Source organism: Podarcis liolepis, assembly GCF_965112155.1.
Source record: "Podarcis liolepis genome assembly, chromosome: 13".
Lineage (NCBI taxonomy): Eukaryota > Metazoa > Chordata > Lepidosauria > Squamata > Lacertidae > Podarcis > Podarcis liolepis.
The window spans coordinates 5,283,435-5,307,985 of record NC_139573.1 but is presented as its reverse complement, the minus strand read 5'-3'; the positions used below and the strand labels follow the sequence as shown (position 1 = coordinate 5,307,985).

Here is a 24,551-nt window from a genome sequence, read left to right as displayed (position 1 = left end):
TCAAGATTGCAGAGCCACAGATAATCCTTCCAGGTGATGAGTCCTCTGGTGTTGTCATAATTTGTCACCGATTAGTTTTTTTTTAATCTTTCCTGCAGATAAATGGAAGCCGGCTTTGCCAGCAGCCCCCGGTCTCGAACCCAAGATCTCCCAGCATCTGATAAAGCTCCGGCCAAGTGAAACGTCCCACCCACCTGCATGAACCTGCACCTGTCCCAGGTGAGCGTGCGTGGGAGTCAGGAGGGGCCGACTCCTGTTCACTCCCAAATTCTCTTCCAAGCATCAACCCTGCAAGGCGGAGGAGTGGGGGAACTGGCTGGTCTTCTCCTCTGAACAGCCAGACTCTGGGCGGAAGCAGGAGGAGGGAGAGGGAAAATAAAAACCTCACTGGCTTTCATCAAGGTTTCTGGAAAAGTCCCGCAGCTGCAGCCTCCATGGCTAGTACCTACAAAATCCGGGTTGCCACAGGCAACTACCTGTGTGCAGGGACCATGGATTCGATCTCCATCACTTTGGTGGGGTCTCGAGGCGAGAGCCCCAAAACCCAGCTGGATAAATGCGGCAAAGACTTTTCGCCCGGAGAGGTGAGTGCTTTGGGTTTTCGGAAGCCTGCCTAGCTCAGCATTGTCAGATTTCAGCAGGATTTTAGCTCAGCCCTAATTTTTCATTTCATTTCAGTTTTAATTCATGAACGGCCTTTCTATGTTACTATACACAAGGCGGTTCACAGCAACAAAATATGCAGCAAAGAACGCACACCTTATAATCATCTGATCCAATACAAAAAGTCATAACGAAACGTAACTTTAAAATGGAATGAAATAAAGTAATACGTAATAACCTATTAGGGACGTGGGTGGCGCTGTGGGTTAAACCACACAGCCTATCACTTGCCGATCAGAAGGTCGGCGGTTCGAATCCCTGCAACGGGGTGAGCTCCCGTTGCTCAGTCCCTGCTCTTGCCAACCTAGCAGTTCGAAAGCACATCACTTGCAAGTAGATAAATAGGTACCACTCTGGCGGGAAGGTAGATGGCGTTTCCGTGCGCTGCTCTGGTTCGCCAGAAGCAGCTTAGTCATGCTGGCCACATGACCCAGAAGCTGTATGCCGGCTCCCTCGGTCAATAAAGCGAGATGAGCGCCGCAACCCCAGAGTCGGTCATGACTGGACCTAATGGTCAGGGGTCCCTTTACCTTTACCTAATAACCTATTAGAATATAATAGTGCACGATAAAATTAACTCCCAAAACGTCAAACAGAAACTTAGCAATTACAATAAACAATGATCAATACAAAGGACTGAAAGGCACAATGCATAAAATACCATGGTACATGCAAAACTATGTAAAAGGATCAAATTAAGAAACAAAGGCAACATACAAAATGATTATTTTTTAAAATCCATGAACTCCAATGCTCCCTTCCCAGCTGCTCCTGCTGTTCTGATAGCCTAGTGATGGGCTAAACTTTCGTGAAGATGCAGGCGATGGCGTGAGTGGGTGGAGAGATGAACTCAAAACTGATTTATTGTGTACAGAACACTTTTGGGTTGGGTTAACTCTCAGGCTTACTGCCAGAATCCTTTAAGAAAGTCCTGTGTCCTTTTGCCAGAGGAGAAGGCGGATGCAAAAACACCGCCTTCTTTGCGTTTCACAGCCTCTTCCGGTTGCCATGTGCCTTAAACCATGGGTAGGCAAACTAAGGCCTGGGGGGCCGGATCCGGCCCAATCGCCTTCTGAATCCGGCCTGCGGACGGTCCGGGAATCAGTGTGTTTTTACATGAGTAGAATGTGTCCTTTTATTTAAAATGCATCTCTGGGTTATTTGTGGGGCATAGGAATTCGTTCATTCCCCCCCCCCCTTCAAAATATAGTCCGGCCCCCCATAAGGTCTGAAGGACAGTGGACCAGCCCCCTGCTGAAGACGTTTGCTGACCCCCCTGCCTTAAACTCTCCCCTTCTGCCTCTCAGGTGGGTGAATATGTGGTCCAAAGCGAACAGGACTTGGGTCCCATCCTGCTGGTCCGGCTTCACAAGGAGAAGTACAGCATCTTCCCTCAGACGAACTGGAACTGCAGCTATGTTGAAGTGTCCGCCCCCCTGGGAGAGACGTATCACTTCCCCTGCTACCAGTGGCTTCTGGGGTACCAGACCCTCGAGCTCAGAGAAGGGGCAGGTGAGAGACCCTGTCCGGCTTTCTGGTATTTCCACAGAGGGGAAGGAGCGACGCTTTTCTGGCTTGGCATATCACATCCAAGACTTCCTTCCCACCCGATTAGCATTCCTCGTGGCCAAAGGCTCCGTGCTGCCACAGCCACCCACTCCATGAAGGATATATACAATGGTACCTCAGGTTACAGACGCTTCAGGTTACAGACTCCGCTAACCAAGAAATAGTGCTTCAGGTTAAGAACTTTGCTTCAGGATGAGAACAGAAATCGGGCTCTGGCAGCGCGGCGGCAGCAGCAGGAGGCCCCATTAGCTAAAGTGGTGCTTCAGGTTAAGAACAGTTTCAGGTTAGGAACGGACCTCCGGAACGAATTACCGTATTACCAAATTACCCCCTGCATTCGCTCCATAAGACGCACTTTTTCCCTCCTAAAATGTAAGGGGAAATGTGTGTGCATCTTATGGAGCGAATGCAGGGGGGGGGAGGCAGGCAGGAAAAGCCCCTGCGGCTCTTGCGGGCTTTTCCCCAGGAGGGAGAAGGGACTGGCATGGCCAGTCAATCCCGTTTCCCTCCTCGTGTAAAAGCCTGCAGGAGCCGTGTGCTCCTTAAAGGGTGTGCGGCTCCTGTGGGCTTTTCTACGAGGTGGGGGAATTCCCCCACCTCCCGCAAAAGCAGGGAGAAGGTCCCTGAGCTGCTCCTTGGGGCTGTGGGGGGGGGGGCCTAACCGAGCTTCCCCCTCCAGCCGCGAGAAGATCTGGGCTGGGGGGGTTAATATTTTTTCCCTTGATTATTTCCCCCTCTGAAAACTAGGTGCGCCTTATGGTCAGGTGCACCTTATGGAGCGAAAAATACGGTAAGTACTTAACCCAAGGTACCACTGTATATATTTCATTGTAATTATGATTATTATTGACTCGCTCTTTAGCCAAAAAGGCTCCAGCTGCGGCTTACGAGGTCCGTGGCAAGGTAGTATCTGCCCTGAGGCTGACAATCTGAAAGTCATGACACAAAAGGAAAAAGCGATGGGGAGGGAAGAGGAAGGGAAGCAAGCTCAGGCTTGAGTTCTGGAAGCGGCAGTCCTTATTAGAATTAGATCTCTGGTTCTCCAAAGACAGGGCTGTGGCCTCAAGGCTGGCCCTGGGTTCAGAGGGATGGAGCCAGGTTGCCAGAGAAAGCCCCGTCCTGCGATCTTTCCTCTCCCCCAAAACTCTATTTCCATCCCACCCGCCTCTCTCCCCTCCAGCCAAAACCGTTTGCATGGACAAGGAGAACGAGCTGCTCTTACAACATCGGAGAAATGAGCTGCGAGCGAAGCGACAGGCCTACAGGTGAGCAGATTCTGTGGCTAAGCTCACCTGAACGGGCCAGGAGTCGGCTGCAGGGACGAGTCAATCTGTCAACATTGGGTTCTCCCCGGACAGCGCCATATTGTACAATTTAAAGCACATTTCATACATGGCTTCCCCCAAAGAGCGCATGCAGAATTTACCGTATTTTTCGCTCTATAGGACGCACCCGGCCATAGGACGCACCTTGTTTTAGAGGGGGAGAACAAGGGAAAAAAAATATCCCCCTCTCTGCTCAGCGCCCCTTCAGCGAAAGGGCAGGAGAAATGGAGCCCCTTCCATTTCTCCTCCTGCTTGGCTGAAGGGGCGCTGCACAGCTCTCCCTCTCTGCTGAGGCCAAGAGAGTCTTGCTCTCCTGGCTTCAGCAAAAGGAACCCGAGGTCCTGCTGCGCTCTGAAGGCTTCAGGCGGCTATCCCTGAAGCCTGGAGAGCGAGAGGGGTCGGTGCGCACGACCCCTCTCGCTCTCCAGGCTTCAGCGAAAGCAATGCGTAGCCTCCGGAGTGCGGAGGAAGTGCTCCCTCTGCGCTTCGGAGGCTTTGCGTTGCTATCGCTGAAGCCAAGGACCCTGCATTCGCTCCAGAGGACGCACACACATTTCCCCTTCATTTTTGGAGGGGAAAAGTGCGTCCTATAGAGCGAAAAATACGGTAGGTTCCCGAGAATCTCAGCAACTTAATAGTCCTCATGGTTGGCGTAATATGCTTGGAAGTGTGAAATCTCAGGAGCCGAATAAGATTTCAGGGCGCTTCCTGAACCATACATTTGAAGCACTTACTGCAAAGGAAACTGGGAGCTGTCCTTCGGCAAGGGTGCTGGGAATTGTAGCTCAGCGAGGGGGAACTATAGTTCCCAGGGTTCTTTGGGAGAAGTCGTGTGCGTTGAATCTATGGTGTGGCTCTCCCCAGAGTTTCTCATTTTCCCCATCTTTAGTTTTCCACATTTCCAAATCACTTTGGGGGGGCTTTTTCTAAGTCCCTGTGAAAACTGAGCAGCATTTCACTGCAAAATTCCCTATACTCGTTTTTTTTAAAGCACTTTTGAGTAACGCACACAGTTCTGCAAGCAATTTTCATCAGATATAATGCACATTTGTATTTTTGCTGATACGTTGATTTTTATTTAAGTTTCCCCCCATTTATCGATTTTTGCAAACATTTATGTTTATGTGTTGGGGCAGATATAAAGAATATCAACCGGGCTGGCCCCAATGCCTAGATGTTGACTGCGTAGACAATTTGCATCCAAACGATCAGTATTCCTGCAGGCGATACACTGCTTTCCGGGTGCAAATGGTGGCTTCGTAAGTATCTGTTGGGACATGGGTGGCAGAGGCGGGAGCTAGAGGAGGGATGAGAGGAATCCCCCAGGATCTGAATTCTGGTTCAACCGTTTTGCTCATAGCAAATTTCTCACCCTGATCTCGCTACTGTGATCCATGCGAGTTATTGTAACTCGCTCTACGTGGGGCTGCCCTTGAGACTGACCCAGAAACTCCAGCGGGTTCAGAATGCCACAGCGAGACTCCTTACGGGGTCCTCGCTGCGAAATCACATTCACCCGGTGCTTTACCAGCTGCACTGGCTCCCGGTGGAGTACAGGATCAGGTTTAAGGTGCTGGTTTTAACCTTCAAAGCCCTATACAGCCTAGGACCCTTGTACCTACAGGACCGCCTCTCCTGGTATGCCCCGCGGAGGACCTTAAGGTCCACAAATGACAACATTTTGGAGTTCCCAGGGTGCAAGGTGGTTAGACTGGTCTCTGCTAGGGCCAGGGCCTTTTCAGTACTGGCCCCGATCTGGTGGAACGCTCTGTCCCAAGAGACTAGGGCCCTGCGGGACTTGACATCTTTCGGCAGGGCCTGCAAGACACAGCTGTTCCACCAGGCCTTTGGCCAGGGCACAGCCTGACCCCCTCCTTTGGCAATCCTCACAGAACTCTAGCCCAATGGTTGCCATTAATCTGATTTCGATTTAATTTTATAATGAAATGATTTTAGAATGTTTTATCATTCTACTGTCGTTAGCTGCTCTGAGCCCAGCTTCGGCTGGGGAGGGCGGGATATAAATAAATTTTTTTATTATTATTATTATTATTATTATTATTATTATTATTATTTGATTTTAAATGTACCGACAAGGGATCAACCATGGATTGGCAAGAATGTACCTGTGTGTGGAATAAGCGGCGGAAGTATAAAATTCCCAGCCTTTTTGCCATTAAGACTTATAGAGCAAACAGGAACTCAACAGGTGAAGTTCCTTCCTATCATGCTTATCTATGCTGTGGGAAATATCTGTTTTATTTCTGCCAGTCATGGGGGGCAGAAACAAGAGGAGCTTTGGAGACCCAGCACCCCCCACTTTTCAATATGTTTTATTTTCCTTTCTGAATGCCAGAGAAGTTGAGTTGAAACTGAAGGGCTTGCTGGATTGTAAGAATTCTTGGCGGAAGCTGGATGATGTTCGGAGGGCTTTTTGGTTTTATCGATCCCCTGTTTCAGGTCAGTATCTTCCTCCAGACCACATTCATCCTATAAGCCATTATTATTATTATTATTATTATTATTATTATTATTATTTCTATACCACACTTCATCCAAAGATCACAGGGTGGTTTACAATATAAAAGCAAAACAAAAAACATACCATAACAACAAACAAAACCAATAAACTCACTCCAAAGGCCTTAGAGAGTTTAATTAGCCAAAGGCTTGTGTGCTGGTCCCGGGGGGAAGGTTACCGTTATCATAGTCAAAGTCCAGTCCTGAGTCACTAGCCTGGAAACCGTTCACAAGGAGCGGGGCGAGGTCCGAAGCAGGAAGCCGGGCGGGAACAGGAACGCTGGAAGGTCAGAAGCAGGAAGCCGGGCGGGGACAGGAACACTGGAAGGTCAGGTCTGGGTCCAGGTAGGAGCAGGTACTCGACAACAACGTTGCTTCCGCAACCTGGGACCGGGCTGACTGGCCTTTATCTTCTCTGAGGCCAGGGGCGGTCCTGGCCCCCAGGAGACCCGCCTCTCCTGGCCTTAAGGCGAGCACTCCTCCTGGGAGAAACCAGTTCCCTTCGCCTCTCTGCCCTGAGCCTCTGCAGTTCAGGAGAGGCTGAAGGGTTACTGGGCCCAGGGGGAGGCTCACCTGTAGGCACTGAGTCCTCAACCACCTCTGGAGCCAGAGTGGATTCACCTGGTGCCTGCTCCTGAGGATCCGGCACAGGTGCAGGCGCCTCAGAATCAAGACCCTGCCCCAGTTCAGCCGGCCCTGGAGGCGAGGACTCCTGTGCAGGCTGGGATTCCTCCAGTTCAGCCTCTGAATTGGAATCCCAGGCCATCACAGCCTGGGAGAAGAGGAATATTTTTGCCTGGCACCGAAAGGGATGTAGTGAAGGCGCCAGGCGAGCCTCTCTAGGGAGAGAGGATTCCACGAATGGGTAGCCAACACAGAAAAGGCCCTTCCTTTTATTGCCACCATCCAGACCTCATACGAAGGAGGCACACGAAGAAGGGGCTCAGGTGATCACTGGGTCCAGGGCAGTTCATCTGGAGAGAGGCAGGGCTTGAGGTCTTGCAGTCCTGAGCCGTTTAAGGCTTTATAGGTCAAAACCAGCACTTTCAATTGAGAACGGGGAACTAATTGGCAGCCAGTGCAATTGGGCCAGGATTGACATTATCTGCTCAAATCTTGCCCCGGTGACCAACCTGACTGCCGAATTCTGCACCGGCTGAAGTTTCCAAAGCATAACGGGTTGTAATCATCTAACCCCAAAGAATTCTGGGAGCTGTAGTTTGTTAAAGATGCTGAGAGTTGTCAACAGATCCCTGTTCCCCCCTCAGAGGGGTAAAATCCCCAAAGTTCCCTGTGAAAAGCGATTGATAGTTAAACCACTCCAGGAATGGCATGGCTATGACCCTAAAATCTCATTCAGCTCCTGAGATTTCACAGTTCCAGCATGTTTTCCCAGCCATAAAGACAGCAAATTCCTCTGGCTGAGATTCCCAGGAGCCTAAATTCTGCACCAGAGGTCAAAGAGAAAAATAACTACCAAACTTTCAGAAGACATCTAAAGGCAGCCCTGTTTAGGGAAGCTTTTAACGTTTAATAGGTTATTGTATTTTAGTGTTTTGTTGGAAGCCGCCCAGAGTGGCTGGGGGGACCCAGCCAGATGGGTGGGGTATAAATAATAAATTGTTGTTGTTGTTACTTTATGGATGGGAGGAACTGAGGACTGAAGGACTTTTGCAGTTCGTCCCATCTGCCCCCACCTCTGAATAAAGGCCTCCTCTAGCACACACCCCAAAGGAAATCTGCCCTCTCCGATACCTTACCAAGGACATCTCTGTGTCCCCAGAATACGTCAGCACACACTGGGACGAAGATGCTTTCTTTGGGTACCAGTATCTCAACGGAGTGAATCCCGTCATCATCCGGCGCTGCACCGAGATCCCAGCCAATTTCCCTGTCACACATGAGATGGTTGCCAAATCCTTGGAGAAGCACACCACCCTGGAGGAGGAGCTGAAGGTAAGAAGACAGGGAGGCCCCCACACCTTCCGAACACAGCCTCACAAAGTCCTCAGCTGCCATCAGGGATGCCCTTCGCTCCATCCTCTTGCTTTGTTCCTTTTTCGTGAATTGTTGAGCCCACTCTGCTTTTGCTGCTCGTTCTCTTCCGCAATTTGATGCTCTTTCGCAAGATTCCGTAATTGTCACTTAAAGCTTTGGTTGTTTGCATTGTCTCCAATAATTTCACATAGTTTTGCTACAGACTTGGAATGTATGAGTCAATGGAAAGAAGATACAATTTATATTATTAGACAGGCAGCCACTTTTCTTTTCAAAATAATTTTTATTAATTTTCCGATACGATAATCTTTATTGTCATTGTCCCATACAGAACAACGAAATTGAAAAAAATCTACATCAGACATTCAAAACCAACAAGCCTGCTATCCCAGATATCCCAGCCTGGTTAGCCCCCTAAAAACTCTGATACCCCATAATTAAATACAATATACTCCCACAGAGACTACCTTACGCTGCGTTTAAAACCAAAATCGCATTTGGACAAAAACTGTTTCTCAGGCGGCTAATCCTAGTCTTTATAACCCTGTCCCTCCTTCCAGAAGGCAGAAGCTGAAAGAGATCATTTCCAGGGTGCGCACTATCCTGCGCTATCTCTGCAGCTTTCTTATGGCACCTGGAGGCATAGATTTGATCCAAGGTGGGAAGAGTGCACCCAGTTATTCTCTCTACAGTCTTTACAACTGTGGACAGCATTGTTTTTTCCCAGACCGTGCAGCTCCCAAACCACACACACAGACCATAAGTTAATACACTCTCAACAGTACAATTTCAACATGCAGTGGTACCTCGGGTTAAGTACTTAATTCGTTCTGGAGGTCCGTTCTTAACCTGAAACTGTTCTTAACCTGAAGCACCACTTTAGCTAATGGGGCCTCCTGCTGCCGCTGCGCCGCCGGAGCCCGATTTCTGTTCTCATCCTGAAGCAAAGTTCTTAACCTGAAGCACGATTTCTGGGTTAGTGGAGTCTGTAACCTGAAGCATATGTAACCTGAGGTACCACTGTATATAATTACATCATTATTTCCACTTGACCTCTTTGGCTCTTTCGAGCCTCTCGGCTTCCTCCCCTCCCACCTCTTGGCTTTCAAAGTAAACCTTTATACCACAGCATTTTATATATTTGCGGGCCCACACACTAACCCTGTCCTTGGGCCCCTCCGCCCCCTACAAAGGAAGTGACTAGACAACATGGTATGGGTTCGAATTGACGACAACTTTATCGAATTCAGATGTAGGCAACCTGGAAATGGCCTTGGAAGGTATTCCTCTCAACCCCACGGGGGGCTGAGGCTGAGGGAGACAGTTGCAATGTGAGGGGACTGCAACTGTGAACTTACACAGTGCGCCCACGCACAGCACCGGATTGGGAGTTTGATCTACTTGTGGCCTCTCTAGGGTCAGGGACTCCCACAAACCAGTGGCGTAGCGTGGGTTGTCAGCACCCGGGGCAAGGCAAGTAATTTGCGCCCCCTAACCCGTGGATTTGCGCACCCTAACCCTAACCCCCAGATGTTGCGCCCGGTGCGGCCGGGCCCCCCTGCACCCCCCACGCTACGCCACTGCCACAAACACCCTTTAACACAGCCTTTCTCAACCTGTGGGTCCCCAGATGTTGTTGAACTACAACTCCCATCACCCCTAGCTAGCAAGGCCAGAGCTCAGGGATGATGGGAGTTGTAGTCCAACAACATCTGAGGACCCACGGGTTGAGAACGGGACCTGCAAAAACACCGTCGCATGGGGGGGATGAGATGCCCCCCTTTCACTCAAAGATAGACTAAAGGATACCTAACAAGGCCTGTGAGTTTTGGCCGGGGACCGGCCCCTAAACGTACTCCCAGGCCACACCCCCACCGGCAGCCCATTGGCCCGCCAGGCAGGGGAGGGGCCAAGCCCGCAGTTACCTGGTGGGTGGCAGTCGGCTAGGTGGTACCACTCAGGGCCGCAAACTCCACCCACCTGTTGGGAAGGGGTGAGCGGGAATTTCCAGTTCTAATAAGACATCACAAAATACCTCAAAGTTTAAATAAATATAGAAACATATATATTTTTAGATGTCCTTTTTATGTTGAGATTCGTAGAGACACCATTGATCCTTTGCTGAAAAGGCTCGCCGATCTTTCAGACAAGTCTAAACTTAATTTTCTCCTCTTAAGCAAAGATCATAAGACGACCTGGCTGGTAGCCAGATTCTGCGCCCAGATTTGTAGGCATATATCATCCTCTAGAATAAAATAGCTTACTAGGGAAATGCTGAAGTTGCTCTTTGGGGAGCCTCAGGGTCATTTTTTTATGGTAGCCCAAATCTCAGTTGTACAGGTTTATGTATATACCTCAATTTTAACTCATGAGCTATTGCTGCAATCTGTTCCGATTGTATATTTTATCTTTATGAACGCTGTTTTTATTGTGTTATGTTATGGGAGCTGGTCTTTGACTGTAATAAATTATCTCTCTATCTAAATATAGAAAGGTAAACAATTTCTCATTACAAATCTTCAGATAACCCTACTAGTGTTGTTAATTGCTTACAATGATCTTTCAAATATCATATAAATTTACTCCAGTCCTTCTGGAATACTTGATCATGCTGGTTTCAGATTTCCCCTGTCAGCTTTGCCAGTTCCGCAAAGTCCATTGTTTTCATCTTCCACTCTTCTTTCGTCGGTCCTTCTTGCTGTTTCCATTTTGGGTCTAAAAGGATTCTTGCTGCTGATGTTGCATACATGAACAGTCTTTTATCCTCCCTTGGTACCTCTTCACCTACTATAGCCAGTAAAAAGGCTTCTGGTTTTTTTTTAAACAAAAGTGGTTTTGAACATTTTCTGTAACTCATTATATTTCGTTTCCCAGAAAGCCTTTACTAGATAGATGCCATTTTTCATTTTGGAGGCGTATTATTGTCCTACCTCACCCCTCCGCAATATTAATGGCAGGCTTTGACTTACAGAGGGGACGCGGGTGGCTCTGTGGAATAAACCACAGAGCCTAGGACTTGCCGATCAGAAGGTCAGCAGTTCGAATCCCCGCAACAGGGTGAGCTCCCGTTGCTCGGTCCCTGCTCCTGCCAACCTAGCAGTTCGAAAGCACGTCAGTTGCAAGTAGATAAATAGGTACCACTCCAGTGGGAAGGTAAACGGCGTTTCCGTGCTGCTCTGGTTCGCCAGAAGCGACTTAGTCATGCTGGCCACATGACCTGGAAGCTGAACGCCGGCTCCCTCGGCCAATAAAGCGAGATGAGCGCCGCAACCCCAGAGTCGGCCACAACTGGACCTAATAGTCAGGGGTCCCTTTACCTTTACCTTTACCTTTACCTTTACCTTTACCTTGACTTACAGAAGGGCACCATCTTCCTCATCGACTGCCAGATTCTGGAAGGCGTCCCAGCCGCCAAACTGAACGGTTCCCTCCAGCATATCTCTGCTCCTCTCTGCCTCCTGCACTCGACTCCCCTGGGGGAGATGATCCCCATTGCCATCCAGGTAACGCCCGTCTCCCTCTAGGGTGACAAATTCCACCAAGCCCCCCACTCCAGAGCTGGAGGGATTAATTCTCTTCCTCACCCTCTTTCTTCCCCCCCCCCACCCCCTTGTACCACAATACTCAGGGCTCTTCTGTTATTCCAGTTTCCACGAAACATCCCAGAGCAATTGACAATAAAAACATAGTTGTTTTTTTAAAAAAGGATGATTTCAAATCCAGGGCAGACATGTTCGTTTCAGCGGGTCTGTCCCGAGCAGGGCTTAGTTGACTACAACACTTTGGTTTACTAGTAGGGGTCCACAAACTTTTTCAGCAGGGGGCCGGTCCACTGTCCCTCAGACCTTGTGGGGGGCCGGACTGTATTCTGGAAAAAAATATATGAATGAATTCCTACACCTCACAAATAACCCAGAGATGCATTTTAAATAAAAGGACACATTCTACTCATGGAAAAACACACTGATTCTGGGACCGTCTGGGGGCCAGATTTAGAAGGTGATTGGGCTGGATCCAGCCCCCGGGCCTTAGGTTGCCTACCCATGGTTTAGAGCAGTGGTGTCCAAACTTTTTTCAAAGAGGGCCAGATTTGATGAAGTGAAGGGCCGTGAGGTGCTGAGCGTTTTTTAGTGTTGAAGTTGTTGAGGTTTTTGGGGGGATTTTACCCCTGGAAATAAACTGCCACATGGGCCAGATTAAACCGATTAGGCCCCCAAAACGGACTTTGGACATGCCTGTTTTAGAGGATAAAGATTCCTGGCTTAGTGCCGTTGCCTCATGGACGGGGGCCCGGTGGGTGAATAGTTTTGTACAACTCAGAAGTGCAAACATATTCCTAGGGAAGCCTGGCCACAAAAAAATATGGGTTTACTCCGTGTTGACCTGTGACACCATTTTCGCTTCCCTCCCGAGCATAGCTGTCAACTTTTCCCTTTTCTTGCGAGGAATCCTATTTGGAATAAGGGGATTTCCCTTTAAAAAAGGGAAATGTTGACAGCTATGCTCTCAAGGGACTAGTAACTTGCTCTCAAAAAACAACTACAACCTCAACAATGCTTTCCTGTTTCCAGCTCACCCAGAAACCCGGACCGGAGAGCCCCGTCTTCTTGCCCACCGATTCGGAGTGGGACTGGGCGCTGGCAAAGCTCTGGGTGCGAAACAGCACTTTCCACATCCACGAGGTGCTCACCCACCTGTTGCACACCCACCTGGTGGTGGAAGTCTTCCTGCTGGCCACCCTGCGGCAACTACCCATGTGCCACCCGGTGCACAAGGTGGGTGTGGGTTGAAGGGGACAACGGGGAGGCTTTTCCATTTGACTTTGCAGAGAAATAATTTGGTCAGTTTGGAAGTCAAAATGATTTCCAGGGCTGCTTTCCTGTGCTGCTTCAGACAGAAGTACTGTTTTTGGGGGACAGGAGGCGGGCAGGTGTGGAGGATTCCCTGGTCCTGAATGGGGTAACTGTGCCCCTGAAGGACCAGGTGCGCAGCCTGGGAGTCATTTTGGACTCACAGCTGTCTATGGAGGCGCAGGTCAAATCCGTGTCCAGGGCAGCTGTGTACCAGCTCCATCTGGTACGTAGGCTGAGACCCTATCTGCCTGCGGACTGTCTCGCCAGAGTGGCGCATGCTCTGGTTAGCTCCCGCTTGGACTACTGCAATGCACTCTACGTGGGGCTACCTTTGAAGGTGACTTGGAAACTACAACTAATCCAGAATGCGGCAGCTAGACTGGTGACTGGGAGCGGCCGCCGAGACCATATAACACCGGTCTTGAAAGACCTGCATTGGCTCCCAGTACGTTTCCGAGCACAATTCAAAGTGTTGGTGCTGACCTTTAAAGCCCTAAACGGCCTCGGTCCAGTATACCTGAAGGAGCGTCTCCACCCCCATTATTCTGCCCGGACGCTGAGGTCCAGCGCCGAGGGCCTTCTGGCGGTTCCCTCATTGCGAGAAGCAAAGCTACAGGGAACCAGGCAGAGGGCCTTCTCGGTGGTGGCGCCCGCCCTGTGGAACGCCCTTCCAGCAGATGTCAAAGCGATAAACAACTACCTGACATTCAGGAGACATCTTAAGGCAGCCCTGTTCAGGGAAGTTTTTAACGTGTGATATTTTATTGTATTTTTGGTTTTTATGGAAGCCGCCCAAAGTGGCTGGGGAGGCCCAGCCAGATGGGCGGGGTAGAAATAATAAATTAGTATTATTATTATTATTATGTGGTTTATATATTTATGTACGTGTTTGCTGGGTACATTTATGAACAATTATTTTATATATAAGACCTTAAATTTTTTATTTCATTATTATTAGGGAATTTGCTTGGCAACATATGTGTCTATTAGTTCCAATGGTATGCAAAGAAACATATGTTGGGAGGAATTCACTCTAAACCTCCTTCATGGGATGTTTTTAAACAAAGGGAGGGGTGGCCATCTGCCACGGATTTTTTAACTGCGTCGTAGGGGGTTGGACTTGATGACCCTTTGAGGTCCCTTAAAGGTAAAGGGGCCCCTGGCCATTAGGTCCAGTCATGACCGACTCTGGGGCTGTGGTGCTCATCTCGCATTATTGGCCGAGGGAGCCGGCATCCAGCTTCCGGGTCATGTGGCCAGCAGGACTAAGCCGCTTCTGGCGAACCAGAGCAGCGCACGGAAACGCCGTTTACCTTCCCGCCGGAGTGGTACCTATTTATCTACTTGCACTTTGACGTGCTTTCGAGCTGCTAGGTTGGCAGGAGCAGGGACCGAGCAACGGGAGCTCACTCTGTCGTGGGGATTCGAACCACCGACCTCCTGATCGGCAAGCTCTAGGCTCTGTGGTTTAACCCACAGCGCCACCCGCGTTGGGGTCGCTTACAATTCTGCAATTCTATGAAAATATTTGTGGAAGGTGGACATACCCAGAGTTGGCCTGAGCAAGGTTTGGGGAGGGGGATGATCTCAACCCTCCCTTGGACTCGCCCACCTCCAGTGACCTCCTTTCTCTGACCTTGTTTTCTCTCTCTCTCACCTGCAGCTGTTAATCCCACACTTCAGATATACGCTCCATATCAACGTCCTGGGAAGAGGGAATCTCTTTGCTCCAGGCGGCCTCATAGACCTGGTAAGCGCGGATTTGCTTAACCCTTAGCAGTCTGATCCTGGGGGCAGTTGCCCACGATGAGGACTTTGCCCCACATATGGGAAATGAACTGTTAATAATAATAACAAAAATTATTTATACCCTGCCCATCTGGCTGGGTTTCCCCAGCCACTCTGGGCGGCTTCCAACAGAATATTAAAAACACGATAAAACATCAAACATTAAAAACTTCCCTGAAGAGGGCTGCCTTCAGATGTCTTCTAAAAGTCAGGTAGTTGTTTATTTCCTTGACATCTGGTGGGAGGGCATTCCACAGGGCGGGTGCCACCACCGAGAAGGCCCTCTGCCTGGTTCCCTGTAGCTTTGCTTCTCGCAGTGAAGGAACCGCCAGAAGGCCCTCGGAGCTGGACCTCAGTGTCCGGGCAGAACGATGGGGGTGGAATATGCACAGCTTGCAGACTTAACATATAGAATGAGATAACAAGAAGAACATATATTTAGAGAAGATTGAAAAGCGTTTATATGGGAAATAACTGTGTACAGCTGAAAATGCTGGCAGCATTGAGATAAATTCAACAGTTTAAATAAGTTTTGGTGGACGTAATAATGGAAGACTATATGCATAGCTGTCAAGTGTCCCTTATTTGAAGGGACAGTCCCTTATTCCAGCGCCATGTCCTGCTGCTGTCCCTTATTGATAGATGTCCCTTAAATGATGTCCCTTAAATTTCAAAGGAAGCAGCTCCTCTCCCTCCCTCCCTGCCGGCCAGGGAGGAGAGAGGCTCCAACTGTGTTGCTTGGCTGCGTTGCTCACCCAATAAGGAGTCTAAGAACGACTGGGGGGTGGAGCTTGCATGCCTTGTGTGTGGCTAGTTAATGCAAGCTGAGGGGTTTTTTGAATGCTGGACGCCATTTTGTTGCACGTGCTGCTGCAAACTTTGCAGTGCAAAGCCAGGCCGGGGAGCCATCTTAAGTTGAGGCTGCATAGGCCTTGTGGTGCATGTGATTCAGATTCTATTCAGTTGAACCTCTGGTTACAAAGTTGGGTGGACAGTGTTCTCGGAGCTACCAGCATGAGTTTGACCATGAGGAGGACAGGAAGACTGGAGTGCCTGGAACAGGTGAGGCTGCAGGTCCCTTATTTTGGCTGCAGGTCCCTTATTTTCAAGGCTGCTGGTCCCTTATTTTCAAATCTGTAAGTTGACAGCTATGCTGAATGGTATAGTTTTTTGTAAAATATGCAGTGTTTTTTGATATGTAATATGAACCATGGAAAGAGAAGAAGGGAAACTGATATCTTAAGGATGTACGAAAGAGTGCTTTAAACTGTAAAACAGAAAATTTAATAAAATATTATATACAAAAAAAGAAGAAATAATCATAATAGCAGCAATAATATTAATATTATAATGAATACACTTTGGAATCCCCTGCCTTAAGCAGGTGCTTTCCTGTTTCTGAGCTCAGCAGCTTACCTGCTTCACATACCATCCAACTTTTTCAGACCCCAAATTGGGACGTGTGTCTTCCGGGATGCTCTCCCAGGAGATTCTTGCGACTCGCACCTCTCTGCCCCTCCCAGGTGCTTTTTCAGCGCAAGAGCACCCAACATGGCTGCCATGATCTCTCATGAAAAAACGAGATGTCCCGTTTTCCCCAGGGCACTTGGCAGCTTTGCATTTGCTCCAAGCTCCTCAAAAAGGGCCTTTTCTCTCTCCCAGGCTATGGCCACGGGCTTCCACGGTCTGTCACACCTGCTGGCTAAAGGTCTTTCAACGCTGACGTATTCCACCCTCTGCCTCCCTGACGATCTCCGGGAGAGGGGGCTTGAGTCGCTCCCTGGCTACTACTACAAGGAGGACGGCATGAAGCTCTGGGAAGCCATCGAGAGGTGCGATCCTGGCTCCAGGAGGGCGGAGAGGGACAAAGCGGAAAGCAAGAGCAAGCCTTCCTGCTGGGGACACTGGGAGGGCTGCAGAGGCAGACCTCCAGCCCATCTCTTCAAATCCTGGAATTCCTAGACTTGGGAAGGAACAAGATTTAGACTACAGTGGTACCTCGGGTTACATACGCTTCAGGTTACATACGCTTCAGGTTACAGACTCCGCTAACCCAGAAATAGTGCTTCAGGTTAAGAACTTTGCTTCAGAGTGAGAACAGAAATCATGCGGCACGGCAGCAGCAGGAGGCCCCATTAGCTAAAGCGGTGCTTCAGGTTAAGAACAGTTTCAGGTTAAGAATGGACCACCAGAACGAATTAAGTACATAACCAGAGGTACCACTGTATTGCTAAGTGGGTCATGTAATTTGCAAGCATAATCTCACTGGGGGAGAAGCCATCATTACGGACACGCTTAGGTCAAGAGAGTCTCTCTGGCGCCTTCGTCGGTAAGATGGTTCATAGAATCATAGAGTTGGAAGAGACCACAAGGGCCATCGAGTCCAACCCCCGGCCAAGCAGGAAACACCATCAGAGCACTCCTGACATATGGTTGTCAAGCCTCTGCTTAAAGACCTCCAAAGTAGGAGACTCCACCACACTCCGTGGCAGCAAATTCCACTGTCGAACAGCTCTTACTGTCAGGAAGTTCTTCCTCATGTTTAGGTGGAATCTTCTTTCTTGTAGCTTGGATCCTTTGCTCCGTGTCCGCTTCTCTGGAGCAGCAGAAAACAACCTTTCTCCCTCCTCTAGGTGACATCCTTTTGTATATTTGAACATGGCTATCATATCACCCCTTAATCTCCTCTTCTCCAGGCTAAACATGCCCAGCTCCCTTAGCCATTCCTCATAAGGCATCGTTTCCAGGCCTTTGACCATTTTGGTTGCCCTCCTCTGGACATGTTCCAGTTTGTCAGTGTCCTTCTGGAACTGTGGTGCCCAGAACTGGACACAGTACTCCAGGTGAGGTCTGACCAGAGCAGAATACAGTGGCACTATTACTTCCCTTGATCTAGATGCTATACTCCTATTGATGCAGCCCAGAATTGCATTGGCTTTTTTAGCTGCCGCGTCACACTGTTGGCTCATGTCAAGTTTGTGGTTTGTTCAACCATCAGACATATCAGTCTGTGAGCCTAGATGAGGCCAATGGAGACCCATCTACCTGTACTGAAGCATTCTCTTTTCTCAGTGACTAATAATAATAATAATTGTATTACTTATACCCTGCCCATCTGGCTGGGCCTCCCCATCCACTCTGGGTGGCTCCCAACAGAATATTAAAAACACCAAACATTCAAAACTTCCCTAAACAGGGCTACCTTCAGATGCCTTCTAAAAGTCAGATAGTTTTTTATGTCCTTGACATCTGACGGGAGGGCGTTCCACAGGGCAGGCGCCACCACCGAGAAGGCCCTCTGCCTGGTTCCCTGTGACCTCACTTCTTGCAGGGAGGGCCTCGGAGCTGGACCTCAGCGAACGATGGGGATGGAGACGCTCCTTCAGGTCTACTGGGCCTTTGAGGCCGTTTAGGATTTCAAGGTCAGCACCAACACTTTGAATTGTGCTCAGAAACATACTGGGAGCCAATGTAGGTCTTTGGGGACCGGCGTTATATGGTCTTGGCAGCTGCTCCCAGTCACCAGTCTGGCTGCCGCATTCTAGTCTAGCATGCCACAGTCATGCTTTGCCAGCTGGGGACTGATGGGAGTTGTAATCCCACACCTCCGGAGGCCAACAGATTGGGCACGAGAAAAACCATTTTCTCCTCCTGAGTCCTCACTGGCCACTGCCACCGACTCTTCCCCTTCTCCTCTCATTGCTGCAGCTTTGTGAAGGGCATTGTCCATCTCTACTACAAAAGTGACGGGTCTGTCAAGGAGGATCCTGAGCTCCAGGCCTGGGTGGCTGAGATTTTCGACAAGGGCTTTTTCCAGCGAGAGTCCTCTGGTAAGATCTGCTTCCGACACCCTCTACAAAAATGGCCGCCGGACCCTGAATCGCCTCATGCTGCGACCACCTCTAGGGGAGGTTGGGGGGCACAGTTGTGTGGGGTGGCATCTTGACCCTGATTTTGCTCTCCTTCCAGGTTTCCCTGAGCATCTACAAACCATTGCCCAGCTCACCAAATACCTCACCATGGTAATATTTACCTGCTCCATCCGCCATGCCAGCGTTAACAACGGCCAGGTTGGGGTCTTCATCTTTCTCTTGCTCTTTAACTCTGTGGAATGCAAATGATTGCATAGAGAGGGAAAGGAGAGGGAGAATCATGTCTATGTGGGGGTGTCAGAACTGCATTCCTCATGGAAGGGGACGCGGGTGGCGCTGTGGTCTAAACCACTGAGCCTCTTGGGCTTGCCGATCGGAAGGTCGGCGGTTCAAATCCCCACAATGGGGTGAGCTCCCATTGCTCTGTCCTGGCGCCTGTCAACCTAGCAGTTCAAAAGCACACCAGCGCAAGAAGATAAATAGGTACCACTGTGGCGGGAAGGTAAATTGCATTTCCGTGTGCTCTGGCACTCGTCACAGTGTCCCGTTGCACCAGAAGCGGCTTAGTTCTGCTGGCCACATGACCCGGAAAGCTGTCTGTGGACAAACGCCGGCTCCCTCGGCCTGCAAGCGAGATGAGCGCCGCAACCCCATAGTCGCCTTTGACTGGACATAACCATCCAGGGGTCCTTTACCTATCCTCATGCTCCCCAGATGTCATTGGACTCCAGTTCCCACCAGCCACAACCACCACAACCAATGGCCAGGTGAAACAGGAGTGGTCTCCAACAACACCTGGAGGGCACCAGGTTGGGGAGGAGTGGTGTAGACAATTCTGAGCCAGGTGGACTAAGGGACGGCATCCATAGAAGGCAGCTTCCAATTCTGGTTCCCCATGTCACGGTCTGGTTCACGGGCGATCGAAGTCCCAGCTGGCCCATAACCCTGTTGTTGGGATACTGCCAGGGAGACGGGGGCATCAGGCAGGCCCCCAGCTGGCTCCGATCACCGGTCTCCCGTGGAACATCAGTCAGTGACACGAGCCTCAGATACGTTTAGAGACCCGTGCACGCTCTGTCAGCAGAGTGTGTAAATCTCCACAACGGAAGAGGTGGACAGAGAGAGATGTGCAAGCATATTTACAGCATTTAATTCAGCATAGCTCAGGAACAAAGGAAAACATGTCTGCTTGCCTTCGTGTCCAGCAAAAACAGCAGTAAAGCTAAAGCAAAAGCAACATGCAATGGAAGTTCCCAGCAGACACAATAGCCTGTTCCCTTTTAAGGTAGAACGGAACTATATCCTAACAGTCGGGACCGGGGGCAAGATGGCGGGGTGGGAGCAGGAACGGGAGTCCAGAAGCCAGGAGTCAGGAAGCCAAGAGTCTGAGGGTCAGAGAGCCGGGAGTCAAGAAGCCAAGGGTCCGAGGGTCAAGAAGCAAGGAGTCACAAAGTCAGGGGCCTGAGGATCAGGAGTCAAGTGCAGCAAGGCAGGGAACAAGGCTGGGAAATGCTGACCTTCTATCCCTTCCTGGCTCTTGCCACCAGGTGCTGTGAGTTACCAATCAGCCTCACCTGTGAGGCCACACCTTGCCTCTTCAGAATAAACTTAGGAAAGCCCCAGTCCTGCAGAGTCCTATTGGTCACAGGCCTGGCTCCTGCATGCACACCTGACACCCCAGCCTCACCCAATGGCGTATCTCCCTCCTCCCTCCAAGGTTCGATCCCAGCGAACATCCTCTGTGAATCTCTCAGGTGATTCACAGAGTGATTCAGGTGATTCTCTCAGGTGATTCTCTCAGGTGACCCATCTCCCCATGCGCAGGCGGAGGAAGGGTCCCAGGCGCCTTTTGACTGCCCAGAGCCCTCTAACCTCCAACTCTTCTTCTCCAGTTTGATTTTGGCGCCTGGATGCCCAACTACCCCTCCTCCATGAGGAAGCCACCCCCAAAAATCAAGGGCCGGGCTACGTTCGAGAGCGTCCTAGAGACTTTACCGGACGTCAGCACGACCTGTAACACTTTGCTCCTCCTTTGGCTGCTTAGCAAGGAACCGGAGGATAGGGTAAGAGGAAGATGGAAGGGACATTGATGGGGGGTGTTTATTGGGTTGTTATTTTGATTATATATGTTGTGGTTTTATGTTTTGATTTTGTTTGGTGAACCGCCCTGAGACCTCCGGCTATAGGGCGGTATATAAATTCAATACAGTGGTACCTCGGGTTACATACGCTTCAGGTTACAGACTCTGCTAACCCAGAAATAGTACTTCAGGTTAAGAACTTTGCTTCAGGATGAGAACAGAAATCGTGTGGTGGCAGCAGGAGGCCCCATTAGCTAAAGTGGTGCTTCAGGTTAAGAACAGTTTCAGATTAAGTATGGACCTCTGGAACAAATTACGTACTTAACCCGAGGTACCACTGTAAATCAATCATCATCAGGGGTCAGCAGACTTTTTCAGCAGGGGGCCGGTCCACTATCCCTCAGACCTTGTGGGGGGCCAGACTATATTTTGGGGGGGGGGGCAATGAACAAATTCCTATGCCCCACAAATGACCCAGAGATGCATTTTAAATAAAAGGGCACATTCTACTTATGTAAAAACACACTGATTCCTGGACCGTCTGCGGGCCGGATTGAGAAGGCGATTGGGCCGGATCTGGCCCCCGGGCCTTAGTTTGCCTACCCATGATCATCATCATCATGGAATCTTGGAATTGTTGAGTTGGAAGGGACCCCAGGGTCATCTAGTCCAACCCCCGCAATGTGGGAATCTCAACTAAAGCATCCATGACAGATGGCCATCTCCTTCTTATCCGGGACACAGCACAGCCAGAGGAAGAAAAGGTGTGTGCTGTATTCTGCTACCAAGCAACCAAAGGGCCAACCTGAATGAGACAGTGTCGAGTAGTGGTTAGCGTTGGACTAATTCAGCGATGAGGCTCCCTTGGTGAAGCTGGGCTGGTCATTCTCTGTCGGCCTGGCCTACCTTGCAAAGTTGTTGTTAGGGTGAAGTGTGTTGAGGAGAAACTATGTATGCAGCTGCCATGAGCCCCTCGGAGGAAAAAGGGGGGGGTGAAGGGTGGGATTCAATTAAGTTTTACTCATTGAAATAAATGCACACAGTTATTCGGTTCAGCGAATCTGCTCTGAGGAAAACTTAGTTCAATACCACCCTAAATGTAATAATATTAGGAATGTTGGGAGTATTAGGTTCAGTTCACATTTATCGCCAAAACTACCTAATTCACACTTTTTGGGGAGGTGGGGAACACAAATCGAAATGCTGCCATCCATTGGAAGTTGTATTTCCCTGAATTTTGCAATGTGATTCTCTAGCCAAGCGAGATGTTACAAAAATACAACACAATCATGTGAAAAATTGTATATGAGGCAAAATTTCACACAAAGAGGTTATATCAGGAGAAATCCACACCGAAATGCTGATTAATTTTCACGAGGACTTGTTTTTTATTTTTTTTATTTTGATACTTTTGCAAATTCATGGAAATGTGAATAACTAAATTTTAGAATGGCAAAATGAGAAACTGAGAAAAACCAAATCCGACAGATTCGCCCATCCCTAAGTAATATAATCTGAAATTCATTTTATTTATTTAACAAATCTTACATGCGGCTTACTAGAACAAAACACCTCTAAGCAATTTGTTGTTTTCCTATAAAGTGGTTCAATTAATTGTTGCTGCTCTGAATTTTATTGCGTTTTATTATCTTCCTTAGTGGGTCATGGCCTATTACCATCAAAAAGTTATTCCCAATGTTGAGTCGGAATTCTCCTTTCTTTAATCCATTGGTTTAAAGTCCGACACTCTGGAGCAAGAGGAAACAAGCTTGTTCCATCTTCTGTGGAACAGACTTTTAGCTATTTGAAGATGGCTATCATGTCACCTCTCAGATTCCTAAACATCCCCAACTCCTTCCACCGTTCAGACTTGGTCGCCCTCTTCTGCACACCTTCCAGCTTCTCAATATCATTTTTTAAACTGTGATTCCCAGAATTGGACACAGTATTCCAGGTGGGGTCTGACCAAGGCAGAATAGAGTGGGACTATTACTTCCTCGTGTTAAGCTTGCCATCTATTAAGACCCCTGGTTCCTTTTCACATCATCTATGCTTTTTTATAGGGTAGAGGGCACTGGGGACAAGTTTATGTGGGATGTAATCCACTGCGAGCAGTCAAGTACAACATTCCTTGTTTTCCTAGAGCGGACATGCAAGGGAATGCTTGGTCCAGCCAGTCGAAACTTCCTGTTCCTCCTGGCCTGGAGCATCCTTCCTTTTGCATGGGACTAGCGGGTGGGCGTAAACTTTCCAGTCCTGGTAAAAGGCCAAGGAATGCCTGCCACTCTCCCTCTTTTCCATCCTCTTTTCATCCTAAGAACTTCCTGGAATGAACTGCTGGCTGCCAGCCAAGCAGTCCCTCAGGTCATCTCCCTTATGGGGTAAACCTGTTAGTAGAAGTTTGTAACTTTAACCTTAAGCCTGCCTTCAGGGATCACGCTGTGCTCTGCCTGATCATGAGTAAACTTTCTTCTTATTGCTTATGAATAAGAATGTGGCGTCTTTATTCTTTTAGGGGGGATTCAAGGAGTTGTTGTTTAGTCGTTTAGTCGTGTCCGACTCTTCGTGACCCCATGGACCAGAGCACACCAGGCACTCCTGTCTTCCACTGCCTCCCGCAGCTTGGTCAAACTCATGCTGGTAGCTTCAAGAACACTGTCCCACCATCTCGTCCTCCATCGTCCCCTTCTCCTTGTGCCTCCATCTTTCCCAACATCAGGGTCTTTTCCAGGGAGTCTTCTCTTCTCATGAGGTGGCCAAAGTCTTGGAGCCTCAGCTTCAGGATCTGTCCTTCCAGTGAGCACTCAGGGCTGATTTCCTTCAGAATGGAGAGGTTTGATCTTCTTGCAGTCCATGGGACTCTCAAGAGTCTCCTCCAACACCATAATTCAAAAGCATAAATTCTTTGCCGATCAGCCTTCTTTATGGTCCAGCTCTCACTTCCATACATCACTACTGGGAAAACCACAGCTTTAACTATACGGACCTTTGTTGGCAAGGCGATGTCTTTGCTTTTTAAGATACTGTCTTGTCTTACCAGGCAAATATTAGAACACATTTCAGTCTAAACCAGCCAGATTGTCTTAAGAAACTCACACGAGTTTGCAACTAGCTTTCTGCTGTGTAAAGGGGAATGCACTCTGCTAAGTAAAGAAACTTGCTAATGCAAGTTAGGAAGGATGTTCATAAACAATATATCCTCTCGTGTCACCCTGAACATTCCCACAGTTTATAGCACCAAGGGGGCAGTGGCCCCAAAGGTTGGGAAACACCTTTTCTAGAACCTCACCCTCATTTCTTGTCTCCCTCCAGAGACCGCTGGGGTGCTACCCTGATGAACATTTCACAGAAGAGGAGCCGAAGGAGGTAATTGCAGCTTTCCAGAATCGCCTGGCCCAGATCTCCACGGAAATTGAGGAGCGGAACCGGAGGCTGCCTCTGCCGTACAACTATCTCAACCCCCCGGAAGTAGAAAACAGCACGTCCATCTGAGCACAGCTGTCTCCCAGCCTGCTCTGCAAAGATGCGCCTTGAAATCTAAGGTTCCCAAAAGAAACCCAGGGAACTGCAACTCCCCATAGCATTGAAACGTTGAACCTCCAAGTCGGGCTTTCAGGCCTGATGCTTGCAAGGGTGACCAGAACAGGCAGGAGAGTGGAGTTGTCCATCTTTTCCAGCTCTATTTTGTACGGCATTCACTACTGGTTGCTCCTGAAATTGCTCACCTGCTCCTCCAACACCCCCCAAAAATATTGGAGAAACTGGCAGAATCCGTGACCAGGGGAAAGAGACAGTGGATGAAGATTGGAAGAAATTTAAAATTTATCTCAAGAAACATTGTAAAATTAACGAATGCTAAAATGTTGAGGTTTTAGAAAAAGG

The 24,551-nt window shown here is 49.1% G+C and overlaps 2 protein-coding genes across 4 annotated transcripts in view; one reads left to right on the top strand and one right to left on the bottom strand.

The window, feature by feature from the left end:
- Nucleotides 1–24,419, top strand: LOC310692098 (hydroperoxide isomerase ALOXE3-like). Of its 3 annotated transcripts, none has more exons than XM_083472629.1 (14): nt 1–219; nt 1,971–2,175; nt 3,413–3,497; nt 4,694–4,816; nt 5,914–6,017; nt 7,861–8,033; nt 11,435–11,578; nt 12,647–12,850; nt 14,592–14,678; nt 16,379–16,548; nt 18,425–18,546; nt 18,686–18,786; nt 20,481–20,651; nt 23,982–24,419. In XM_083472629.1, the coding sequence occupies exons 1-14, from the start codon at nt 199–201 to the stop codon at nt 24,159–24,161; spliced, it is 1,890 nt and encodes a 629-aa protein (XP_083328755.1). In that variant the 5' UTR covers nt 1–198; the 3' UTR covers nt 24,162–24,419. The 3 variants fall into 3 exon arrangements, 2 of the variants coding, with proteins under 2 accessions (XP_083328755.1, XP_083328754.1); XR_014518661.1 differs by lacking the exons at nt 1–219; nt 23,982–24,419 and adding exons at nt 332–584; nt 20,270–20,342 and having other exon boundaries at nt 18,686–19,485; nt 20,390–20,620; XM_083472628.1 differs by lacking the exon at nt 1–219 and adding an exon at nt 333–584.
- LOC310692097 (hydroperoxide isomerase ALOXE3-like) overlaps nt 22,034–24,551 on the bottom strand; it is a 35,550-nt gene continuing 33,032 nt past the window's right edge. Inside the window, exons 15-16 of the mRNA XM_083472627.1 lie at nt 23,078–24,430; nt 22,034–22,993 (exon numbers count right to left, since the gene is read on the bottom strand). The gene's annotated coding sequence lies outside the window, so the exon portion shown is untranslated. The remainder of the gene's footprint in view (nt 22,994–23,077; nt 24,431–24,551) is intronic.